Source organism: Montipora capricornis, chromosome 1 (genome assembly GCF_036669925.1).
Source record: "Montipora capricornis isolate CH-2021 chromosome 1, ASM3666992v2, whole genome shotgun sequence".
Classification (NCBI taxonomy): domain Eukaryota; kingdom Metazoa; phylum Cnidaria; class Anthozoa; order Scleractinia; family Acroporidae; genus Montipora; species Montipora capricornis.
The window spans coordinates 13,449,235-13,461,943 of record NC_090883.1 but is presented as its reverse complement, the minus strand read 5'-3'; the positions used below and the strand labels follow the sequence as shown (position 1 = coordinate 13,461,943).

The window sequence follows — 12,709 nt, the reverse complement described above, 5'->3', positions numbered from 1 at the left end:
CATTAAGTTTCGTTTCTAAAATCTCCCGTACACTCCTTTTATATTCTTTGGTTACTGTTTCTTTCATCTCCTCATGCTTAATCCTGTCAGCTTCTAATATGCCCAAATACTTGTAACTATCACCGTCTTTCAGTCCTTGTATTATTATTATTATTATTATTATTATTATTATTATTATTATTATTATTATTATTATTATTATTATCTACATTTGCCTTAAAAGACCGTCCCAACCGGCTCTGTGTACTTCTTCTTTGAATTGCAACTTCCTCCAATTTGTCGTCAAGGAGACTTAATTCATTAGCAACCTTAGACTCCCCTCTGTGAATCAAAAAAGCAGAAAAAATGGACTTAATATGTGTGCAAATATTCCAAGATGCTGCTCGGTGTCCGCTATAACGAAAGAGAAAACAATAAAGTTGTGACGTTGGGACCGAATAAAGTGTCCTTAAGTTCGTAATAGCGAAAGTCCGTAATAGCGGGAGTTAATTTCAGTCAAACGTCTGTAACTTTCGCCGGGGATTTAGCTGCTGTCCGTAATAGCAAGGTGTCCACAAGGCGGGAGTTGACTGTAACGAGAACAGGGTAAAACAGTCACTCACCGAAAGCACGTTGTCATGGCATGTCCGCAGCATGACGGGACAGAAAGAAAAGGAACAGCCGGATCGGGCACAGACTACACAATCTTGTTTAGGATTGCCTCAACTAAAGATGAGTTGAAAACTAGCGAACCAAAACCTCCAATTGTCCAATTTTATCAAAAATGTTCTTTCCCCCTCCCCTCCCCTCCCACTCCTCTCCAATTTACTCTTTTGATATATCATTATAATTTTTTACTGTCACTGACTGCAAGCAAAACTTTTAGCCAGTTATGGTTTCAGAAGCTGTATATTTAAAGAACATGAAAGGCCCAACTTCAACCGAGAAGCATTGTGTAGCGCCGAACAATTTTCATATATGAAAATCCAGCGAAAGCTGAAATTCATCCAATCAGATCGATGCGATAAGCAATGCGAATTTCCATAGCAAAAACAAACGGTCGAAAAGCTTGCTGGTTGAAGGTGGGCCTTAAATGAGCTTGAAAATGATGCTAGAATGGTCAGTACGTCATAATTTGTATGGCTCGGTTTTCTAAGTAACTGCCAAGAAGTTGTGAAAATATTTTGAAACATATCTAGTAACCATTTGACCGCTTATGGGTTCCCCATTGACAAGTAAATTTGTCGACAGGTGTTCAAGGGTTAAGAACTGTATTTTAAAGGAATATTCATAAACCAACCACTCTAGTGCATCGGACTGGTGTGGCTACGTGTGTAAGCACGTTATGACAATAGTAAGTTGAACTCTGGATTGATAGAAATGTCAGCATCACAACAGGATGATAGACCCTCCAACGGTTTTTGGCGCCATCTTGGTTGGGGGCAAACACGACTAAATGTGCAGTAAATGTATGGGGTTTTTGGCCGACTTTGGATCGCTGTAGCGACGCTAAAAAGAGACGATTTCCACAGTGATAGTGTCTTTTAAAAGACATTTATACTGAGATTATTACTCGGAATACCTGAAAGGTATCCGAGTTATACTCTGGGTATAATTTAGTTTTCTGTGCAGCAAAAAGACAATAGAATTCCGAGGCGCTGATTTCATTGGCTAAAAAGCAATGTAGTACACCCCTTTGAGCAATAAATTTGACCTCCGTCTGTGAAAAAACAACTGCAACAATAACAAATGAACACAGCCGCGAAGGAGAAGATTTCCGATATCGAGAGACTTGAAACCGCCTCACGTCTTAGAGAATTCCATGAAAATCGGAGTTTATAACGTGCAGTGCAGCAACCAAATATGGGTTCTACGTTGGGGCTTCAGTGTGACTCGTTTAATTTCGTTTGCTGATTGAAAGCGTACCTTCCACGAGATGGCAAATGACGCTAAAACGTGAATATGCTGAATTCAGCCTTCTGGAAATGTTATGAATAAGATATTTCCTCTAATCCTGCCTGTTGACAACATGACGAAATCGAAAGTACAGAACTTCCAGCAACGGTATGTTTTAAATGGCCGAAAATTATTGGTTTCTTTCTGCCGCAGCTGATCTTTGTACGAACATCATCCGCCGATGTCATTTTTTTTTCTTTTAATGAATTGCTGCAGTTTCTTGATCTGCATGTTAGCTATCTGGAGCTGGAGGTCACCGGCCGCGTTATTCACAACTCTGTTCATTTGGAAACTTTGCAGCTGGATACCGGTTTTCACTTACCTAAAAAAAAGTATATTAATTACAAGAATAGTTTTTCACTCGTTGTCTATATTGCTACACTGTGATTCACCCGCCTTTGCCTCGCGGGCTTCTTTCACGTGAAACCAGTTTATCTGATGTCACGCTACATACTTGATCCCGTAAAAATAGACATTTCCATTCCAACAACCTGTTCCAAGACGTACTACCCCTATAGCTATGTCACCTGTTGAATTTATTTGCGATTGTAAACATTAAGCGATTTTCACTGGTACATTATCCGCGTTGTTATGAATGAGCAACTAGCTGCAGAATCATTGACTTGTTTTGTTTCGTACTTGGCAAATTAAAAAATAGGTGCTCGAGAGGCGCATGTGACTACTGCGGAGATGGACAAGGGGAAAGAAGTAAAATATTCTGTTATGTGAATAGGGGTGGCTGAATTGTGGGAATTGATTCACCACAGCTTTCATATCGATTGTTTCTCGACCATTGAAAAACTCACGTGCAATAGATCATATTCACTGTCACGCAACAAAAAAATAATTCGAAACGTTCAATGAAAAAGGCCAATAACTTGGAATGTTGCCGGAAACAAACTTAGAAACCACCCCTCCAATTCTTAGATCTGTGGGGTACATCGTTTCTGAGCTATTTGTCGAAGCGTTTCACACAACTTTACAACCGAGTTTTATGTAGGTGGATCAAAGTGCTCCAACATCTGGACTTCACTTTGCCATGAAAGCGCTTACTTTTCGCTCATGAAATAACATATGTATGAACACATCTCCTAATGTACTTGAAAGGCTCAAACTGCTGAGACTCATAGTGATAGACATTTTTTCAGTCAAATAGCTTGGTACCACGGTGTCACGTAAACTGCTTAATGTGACAATTTAAAATAGGAAGTTCAAAATACTGTATTTTCGAAACGAAAGACGTCACGGAACTGGAAACTTGGAAAAACATTTATTTCTCGGGCATATTTAACCTCCTATAAATAACAATTCAGAAGACCTTGCTAATATGATGATCTCACTGCGAAACCATCTATAGTTTGACAATTACGTGCTACTTCAAAGCTGTGTTTATCTCTAAAACGGGATCAATATTGCTGTAATGTTTTTCCTTTAAGGGCTTTTGCGTTCCTTCAGCGGCTTCATTAAACGCGCAAACGGTCTCGGTTAGAAACAAAATACGAAAGCTACGAGAAGTAACTGCTCTAAGAATTAAAATTTCACTTCAAGTTACAGAACCGTATTCTTCACAGATCATCATCTGTGAACACGGGGCACCCGAACATTTTGTTCGTCCTCGCGAACTATCGGCGAATCATTGTACTGTTTGCAGAGTCCGAACTTTGGTACTCTTTGTATGCGGATTGGCTCCCAAGTGTATTCTGATGAAATGGTGTTACATAGTCATTTTCGGAAAACTAACGCGATGGCAATAGTGATTACGCGCATGCGCAGTAGTCACAAAAACTACCTTCTTCTGCGGCACATGGTATTCCGAGTAAACGCTTAAAAAAGCGTCTTGTTTTCATGAAATGTAGCGGCGCTACAGCGGTTCAAAGGCGGCCAAAATCCCATACACTTGCTGTAAATTTAGCCGTGTTTGCCCCCCAGCCAAGATGGCGGTCAAAAACCGTGGAAGGGTCTATTGCTCTAGTTTCTTTTTAGTTGGAGCACTAAATGGAGCAACCTTGCCTTGTGCCTTCATTTTGACGCTACACAACATTCTTTTGTTTGTTTGTTTGTGTCTTTTTTAGAGTGGAGTTGGAAAAGCAAGGACACAAAGTGGACCAACCTGAACCTATGAAAACCTGAATCACAACATCTGCTCATTAACTGTCAGTGTTGCACAACAAGAACGTTTGTGTTTGTTGTTTGGAAATTCATGTAATTGTCTTAAAGGATTAAACTTCAAGAAACAAGGAACTTGGAGATCTAGTATTCCATTTTTTTCGGCAAAACATGTGAGATCAACCGGACAGACTGAGAAAGAGCTCCCTGTGGACTGCCACGTTTTCTTCACGGGCCACCAGAAAGGGCTATGAAAGTCCCCTTTAATTGAAACTTTCTTATCGATCACTTTCCTTTTCGCTTGTTTAACTGTCTTTCCAGTGCGTCTCCAGGCCAAAAATCTGTTTTTAAGATGAATCAAAGAGGCTATGGCCTGATTTCATAGGGTGGGTGCCGGGCACTCTTTTTCGGTTTGGCCGGACGGATGTGAAAAATGACGTCGGATGTATGAACGACGACTCGCCCAAAATGGTTTTTGCAACATTAAAAAAATTATAAATGAGGATTGTCTTGAATCGCTTAACACAAAAAACTTGAGAGAACTTGGTAATAGTATCCGGGACTAAAAGTGAACTGATTGTTTCAAAAATTATTACCATTTAAAGATGACCGGCTTTGCTCGACAATCTCTGTCAAGAAGAGCTTTAAGGCGACAGCCCTTTCGAGATAGGAGATCCCACTACCAACAGCTGCATGGAAATGCAATACTTCCCTCTTTCCTAAGATTTTAATAGACGTTATCAGGAGAAATCAGTCTAATAGACGATAGGGAATGATAGGACAATTGCGCAAAGCTCATCGAATGTTTTCTTCAAGACGAATGAAAACCAACAAGGTTTTCAAAGATGGTAGTTAGTTATTTATCATGTCAAGCATATTAAAGAACTTTTGTTCTGAAGTCATACGAACTGCTACTGTCTTGTTCATCGACAGTGTTCCTAAGAAAGGTTTTTGCGAATGTGCTGTCGGAAAGTGTGGTCTCTGTTGTCATGTTGTGGTTGCTTCTGTAGGTAAACCATCACAGTCTACGTCATCAGATCTTCACCAAATTCATTCCGTAACATGGCATAATTAGCCAAATCATATTGTAAAGCACATGAATTACAGAACCAGATCCACAAACAAAACGTTCCCGTATAACAATCGACCATCCACAAGCAATGCTACCGTCTCCTACACACGATGCAAAGACACACGTTCACCTGTCCAGGTCCACACGTCCATATGTCCACAGGTCCACACGTCGGCATGTCCACATGTCCACACTTCCACATGTCCACACGTGCACATGTCCACACGTGCACATGTCCACCACTTGTCCACACGTTTACACGTCCACATGTCCACACTTCTACATGTCCACACGTCCACACTTCCACAGGTCGACATGTCCGCATGTCCACACGTCCACATCTCCATATGTTCACATGTCTATGTTACAGTTACTTTTTTCCCCAGTTAAATTTTATTCTACCTTTGTTTTATGATAATGAAATAAAACCAAAGGAAGAATAATATGTAACTGAAAATTGCAACATCTACATAATCCATATTCCAGGAAGTCCATTGCCAATGGAACACACCTTGCGCGATCTAATCTCGTCATACACGTGACGTTCTCGCCAAACCTCGTTTTCATTCAGGGTTAGCACAATTTTTTTACCGCCAGTTCACAAAGGAATATGGCTTCTCCTCCGAAAAAGCTAAAATTATCGGATGAAACAGTTGTTTCCGTCGCCAAAGACGCCTCCGAAATCGAAATTCCATGGAACAAAGTGGCGCCGGATTATTTCATTGAATGGTTACAGGATTTCTCTCTTGCACAAAACGTGGTAAAAGAAATGATGATGATGGCCGTGCTGCCGAGCATCGCAGCGTTGCTTGGCCATCGCTCTTTCGTAAAACCGTCCGCCAGCGAGCCTTATGCGGAGAATTTCAGTTTCTTTAGCCTCTGTATTTCACCTCCATCCTCAGGAAAGAGTCAAGCGTTCCAATTTGGAGTAAAGAAGCCTTTAATGCATGTTGAGCAACACAACGAGAAGTTATGTTATAAATTTACCGAGTCTGGCCTGAGGCAACATCTGATTCAGCAGAAGGGTGTAGCCGCAATTGTTAAGGATGAAATGTATGAAACTCTCCAAGCCGTAATTGTGGAGCGAGAAATGGGCACTCTTTGTCGGCTGTACGATGGCGACTCCATATCTGTGAACACTGGGAACAGTGCATCGAGAATCAGCACTCAGGAAACTTGTGTTTCGCTTGGAGGATTTATTCAGGTGAAAAACTTTCTAGCTGATTTGTATCCAGCCATGGTAGAGTCCCAAAACGGTTTCGAGCAGAGATTTCTCTACGCAATCGTGAAACCGAAAGCAATGACCCGAAAGGAAACAGAGGCCCATGTGCACAGGCATCAGGAAGCCAATCTGCATGATCTGAACGAAATTTATGATGCTGTCTACCAAGATCTCAAGAGCGGCGTTAGGTACACATTTTCTGCTGATGCCTTGGCAATTTACGATGATTTTGACAACGAGATTGTCAATATTTTGAACAGCAAATGGCGTCAGGGAGTTCTGGTCAACGATGACGCAGAGATTGGCAAGGATCGACGTCAAGTTATTCGGCTGGCTGTTTTACTGTACGTGTTGTACTCTTACTCACGCAGGGCAATTTTTCAGTCCTATGGAACCGTTCCAAGTGTCATTGGAAAGCGCTATGTACAATACGCGATTGACTTCATGAGCTATTTCAGGAACTAGAAGAAGGCCATTGACAAGGTAAATCTTTGTTTTTTTGTTTTTTATATAATGTTTGAGTGTGAGCGAATTTCATTTTGCTGTCACGCTAGACTGCGTAACAGTGGTTTGAGTTGCATTTTTCTGGCCTGCATTTCGCCTGCTGCATAATATAGCAGGAGGGTAAGGGAACCCTTTCCCTTCCTTGTGTATCCCCACTGACAAGAGCCCGCTATAGTATCAGGCGAAGAAGAAAGGAGACTTCGATCGAGTAACGCAAACTAGCACGAGGTTTATTCAAGATGGCCGACCTATCGATCCCAGCATGCAATGCCTAATCCTACATCCCCCCCCTCAAAAGGGAAAGCTATGAAAATATAACAAAACGAACAACAACAGGAATACTAACAACAAATCAAAATGTTCATGTGAAGCACTGAGGCACACACAGTTCAATGTTCAACTAAAGAGTCAAGCGTTCTGGAGGTCTCACAGCTCTTCCCGACTGTGTTGTCAGGACCGCAGGGCTTGGACTTCGCGGAGGTACGCACTCATCCAGCGTTGTTGCTAGAGTAGCTACTGGGGCAGCTGTCTGTGAGGATGGTGGCACCTGCGTAGTCTGAGGCCTCGACGGAGTGCTGGGCACTGGCAATACAGGAATGGCAGGTACTGGTGAGGCAGGGATGACATCACAGGCCGGCATAATTGAGTGTTGTTCGGCTTCAGGTGGTTTTGCTGCGGTTACTAAGGCAGAACGGTTTCGTCGGAGTGTGCCCCTTTCTGTAGTGACAAGGTAAGATCGGGGCTTCTCAGTTTTCTCTGTCACCAGGCCATACCGATCTTGATCTCTTATCCAAACTCGGCCACCCAGTTCAAGTGTTGGCAGTTCCTTTGCTCTGTGACGCCTGTTAAAGTTGCGCTGTGGGTTCAATTGATACAAGCTTTCCTTTTCTTCCACCAACTGGCGATCTTTTATCTGCACATTAGGGTGCAAGTGGGTTGGAAGAGTTGGTAGCTGTGTTTGCAGGCGACGTCTTCGTTTTTCCTCAGCATAGACTTCGCTGTGCGAATGGCTCTTTCGACTTCGCCGTTTGCCTGGGGGTATTTTGGCGAACTAGTAACATGTGTGAAATGGTATGTTTCGGCAAACTGTCGAAGTCTCTGCGCTATACTGTGGCCCGTTCTCCAACATAATGACATCTGGGATTCCATGTGTGGCGAAAACCTCCCTGAGAGCTTTTATAACTGAATGAGAAGTCTCATCAGAGAGTTCTTTGATGTCAAACCCCCTCGAGTAATAGTCTACCACGATGATGTATTTTCTTCCTTGAAAATCATACAGATCTGTTGCTACCCTCTCCCAGGGGCGGCCTGGGAAGGACGAAGGCAAAAGGGGTTCTCTGGGCGTTGGTTGTTCCTTGGCACAGGTGTGGCATCGGGTGATCAACTCACCAATTTGTGTGGAGAGTCCCGGCCACCATACGGAAGTGCGTGCCCTGGATCTACACTTAGTCAGACCTAGGTGACCAGTATGAATTTCAGTCGAGGATTTGTAGTCGCATGCTCCTCGGAATGACTATCATCGTACAGGAGTAAGTCATCAACAATCTTGAGGTGGCTTCTGTTCTCCCAATATGGGCGCAGTAACGGCTGGTGAGGCAAGTAAGGGGGCCATCCGTGAAGGCAATACGATCTTAAAAGGGAGCATTCTTCGTCTACCTTCTGCGCATCCCTTATCTGCTGTAGTCGGTTGGGCGTGGCTGGGAGATAGAAAGTGGTCTGAGTTGAAAAGGCCTCTACTTCTTCGACAAGCAGCTTATCTTCTATCCCTGGTAGGCCAGCAGGAGCACGTGAGATTGTATCTGCGGTAACTTGATGTTTTCCTGGCACATATTGAACTTGATAGCTGTATCTCATAAGTCTCAGGCGGTATCACAGGATACGGGGGGGGCATCTTTGAGAGCTCTGATGAATTCAGGAGTACAGTAAGCGGTTTGTGGTCTGTTTCCAGGGTGAAAGGGATGCCGAGCACATAATCAGAGAACCTCTCACCAGTCCATGTTGTCGCGAGGGCTTCCTTTTCAATTACAGCATAACGTTTCTCTGTGTCACTGAGAGATCTTGACGCGTAACACACCGGGCGGCGCTCTCCGTCATCCTGAACTTGAAATAAGACCGCACCAATTCCTGTGTTGGAAGCATCCGCTGAAATGATCGTTGGACGGTTTGGATTGTAATGTGCCAGGACTGTCGGTGACACTAACGCTTGCTTGATCTGCTCAAAGGCTTTTTGCTGGGGTTCAGCCCAAACCCAAACACTGTCTTTGCGTAATAATTGACGAAGGGGGTCACTGAGGTCAGCCAGGTTGGGAATAAATTTTCCAAGGTGGTTGACCATTCCCATGAATCGCTGTATCCCCGAGACATCTGAAGGGACTGGGCATTGGGTCACAGCAGTGGTCTTCTGTGGGTCCGCGTGGAGTACAGAGCTATCAATGATGTGAGCGAGAAATCTGATTGATGATCGTGAAAACTCACATTTGTCATTAAGGGTCAACCCAGCTTCTTGTAAGCGGTGGAGAACAGCTCGTACGCGTCCATCATGTTCCGACTGGTGTACCCCGTGAATGAGAACATCGTCCATTTGACAGAGGGTCCCTTCCAAGCCCTCAAGTATCTTGAAGATAGTGCGTTGGAAGATCTCTGGGGCGGAGCTGATACCAAATGGGAGTCTGTTGAAACAAATGCGTCCAAATGGGATGACAAAGGTTGTGAGCAGTTTTGATTTGGCATCCAAGGGAATCTGCCAAAACCCACTGTTGGCGTCAAGTTTGGAAAATATCTTACTGTCTCCGAGTCTAGCAAGGTTCTCATCCACTGAAGGTATTGGATGAATCTTACGCTGGACTGCTTTGTTAAGGTGAGTCAGGTCAACACAGGTACGCACACTCCCATTTGGTTTAAGGACAAGGACGATACCTGCACACCACTCAGTTGGCTCTGTTACAGGCGAGATCACTCCTTCAGAAGCATTGTTTCTATTTGACGTTTTACCTTTGGAATCAGTGGATGGGGGATCTTTGTGGGATTGTAGAGACAGAAAGGCTTAGCATCAGGGCGAAGTGTTATGTGGCATTCAGTCTTAAGCTTTCCCAGTCCGCTGAAGAGTGCTGGAAATTCGGCTTTGAAATCTGTTGGCCCCGTGGTCACCTCTTCGACATCTTTGTCAACACGTCTTATAAGTCCTAGTTCGACACAAGCTCTCCTGCTGAGTAACGAACTCTTCTGATAATACACCACATATATAGGCTCAGTTAACTTTGATTGTCTGTAGTTAAGAGTTGCACAGAACAGACCTTTCACAGGCATTCGAGTGTTTCCAGGACCGCATAGAACCTGGGATGTCTTGGTTAATTCAACATCTTGCAGCCACTGGACATCATCGCTAAGGACAGTCACTGCTGCCCCCGTGCCAAGCTTGAGGCGCGTTGTACGTCCGTTCACTCCTATTTGTGCAGACCAATAGTTCTTCTCACAGCCGATCTCACCGAGGAAGTGTACGTCTTCCTCCTCTTGTTCTTCTACTGCATGTACCTTTCTCGGATAAGGTTTCTTGCTGAGACAGACAGACTGAAAATGTCCTTTCTTGTTGCAGTTGTTACAAATAGTGTCTCTAGCTGGGCAATACTTCCTGTCGTGGCTCTGGCGTCCACACCAAAAACAGGGACGGTCATTCTTGGAGGGCTCTTTTATGTATCCTTCGTTTCGGTTACGAGCAGGTGGGTTGTTTGTGGCTTGTTGTTTGTTGTGATAGCGTGGCTGACTGACGTAGTCAACTTCATTTTGAGTTTCTACCCCACGGACAATGGTTTGTTTGGTTTCTTGCTTCGGCTTGTCGGCTTATGCGAGCAGCGTCCGCGAGAGTGAGGTCAGATTTAGCTTGTAGGCGGTCGGACAGTGTATCATCGAGGACTCCAACAATAATTCTGTCTTTTATAATTTCATCTTTCAGAGTAATCACAATTTTCGGCGAGGCGGTATAAATCTTGAATAAAGGTGTCCACGGATTCACCGGGGTTTTGTCTTCGTCGATTGAACCGAGCTCGTTCGACGATAATATTGCGGCGAGCTGCAAAATAGCCATTAAGGGCAGTTTTGACGTCGTCAAAGGAACGATTGCTTCGTTTATGCTTAACGTTTTGACGATGTATCCGCACAATCCCCCATTGCATAAAGAAATGTTCTAACCTGTTCCTGGTTTGATTTGTTTTGAAGGCCAGAAGCGATCCGATAGCGCTCAAAATGTCGAAGCCATTTGGGGCACATGTCTGCTTGATTCGGGTTGTTTGCTCCTTGGAACTTGTTCGGGAGCGGGAGAGAGTTTACAGGCTGTAGAGGCGGATTAACGGGTGGAGGCTGATTTTCAACTGCAGGAGCATCTCCGGGTTGGTCTGCCATTCTGTTTTACGGCGTTGGAGGGATCAAGACCGCTGCCACCATATAGTATCAGGCGAAGAAGAAAGGAGACTTCGATCGAGTAACGCAAACCTATCGAATCCCAGCATGCAATGCCTAATCCTACACCTGCCACACAGGCTACATGTTACAAGTTTGTAAGCATTAAAAGAGAGCACTAATAAATTATGATCCCATCATTTTTTGTCTGTTGGTTTCCTCAAAGTTGTTTAATATACAATATATATAAGCACCAACATCAACTGGCATGAGTTACAAAGCTAATTGCCTTGTGTTGCAGCTTTTGTTCTCAAGAGTTACCAGTAAGGATACCACCACACTTAAAATTGTTTACTGTTTGTTCAGACATATTGCATTTTGCAGTTGTCCGCTATCTTTCATGGAAAACGTGCACATGTGTAACTGTTTTTAACATATTGCATTTTTCTCAGATTCTTGATACCAAAACTGCACAATCTCCACAGCCAACCCCAATTAAGACAAGAATCCTAGATCACCCTGGCCCAGTTATAAACCTACGTATACTCCAAAATAAGTACAATTCTAGGAGTCGACCCACTTGTGAGGAAATAGCTACTGCTATGTCATCCCAACAAGAAGAAGGAATGGGAGCATTCATTCAGAATAGTACCATGTCTGCATTCTTGAAACAAGTGCCCTCTAAAGTCCAGGAGTCTCACCTGCAACAACATCAGATTAACATGGAAAGCTACAAGGCCTCCTTTTTGAGGAAGAACTTTGACCTGCAAAATCACGTAAAGGATGCTCTGCTGATGAAAGATCCCTTGGGTCTGGACATTGAAAACTTCTTGAAAGAACAACAGGAAAATGCTGAGCCATAGCTGACCATTTTATCATTTTTGAACAGTTGGCCAGTTGCTGTGTTGGTCTAAGACTTCAAAGAACAACAATGTCCCACTTACTGATGAGGACACCGCCTGTGTGCCCCTTTGATGTTGTTATGAGATTTTATGTTGGCTAAAAATATCAAGTGACTCGGTCAGCTTTTTATTCAAGTAGTTGTTAATGTTTCTATTCCAGATATGGAGATATGGTCAGGCATGATTCAATTGGCATGATTGGCATTAGATATTTCCTGCATACCACCTTAATCGTGTTAGCCTCGTTTCACTTTCAATTCAGTTCTAGAAGCTCAGCTTGAATTCAGTGGAAGACTGCAACACAATATTATAAAATTTGAAGCACAGATATATCCCTTACATTTCATTTAATCCAACCCTGGCCTCCTCCCCACCCCGAACAAAAAATTGAGTTGTTAAGGTTGTGGATTTTAGACGACACTGTTGCTAATAAAAGGTGAATTCAACCTACCCTAGGGTTTATGTACATGAGTAGAGTGATTGTATAGTTCCAGAAAATATCCATACCCCCCAATCCCCCCACGTAAGGTTGTTTTGTTTTGAGGCCCACGCTCCCTGAGAATCTTCCGTGGGGCC

The 12,709-nt window shown here is 43.5% G+C and overlaps 2 protein-coding genes across 2 annotated transcripts in view; both read left to right on the top strand.

The window, feature by feature from the left end:
• The window catches only part of LOC138057097 (26S proteasome complex subunit SEM1-like), a 53,256-nt gene extending 49,080 nt beyond the window's left edge, over nt 1-4,176 (top strand). The window contains exon 3 of the mRNA XM_068903173.1: nt 4,008-4,176. Coding sequence (XP_068759274.1) covers nt 4,008-4,065 — 58 coding nt within the window. The 3' untranslated portion in view covers nt 4,066-4,176. The remainder of the gene's footprint in view (nt 1-4,007) is intronic.
• Nucleotides 4,177-5,723: 1,547 nt separating this feature from the next.
• LOC138058233 (uncharacterized) lies at nt 5,724-11,993 on the top strand. The gene is made up of 2 exons (XM_068904133.1): nt 5,724-6,818; nt 11,684-11,993. The coding sequence occupies exon 1, from the start codon at nt 5,724-5,726 to the stop codon at nt 6,798-6,800; it is 1,077 nt and encodes a 358-aa protein (XP_068760234.1). The 3' UTR covers nt 6,801-6,818; nt 11,684-11,993.
• The last annotated feature ends 716 nt before the right edge of the window (nt 11,994-12,709 follow it).

What these genes read in the sequence shown, in the direction of transcription:
- LOC138058233 (XM_068904133.1), top strand. Translation starts at nt 5,724, where the DNA reads ATGGCTTCTCCTCCGAAAAAGCTAAAATTATCGGATGAAACAGTTGTT.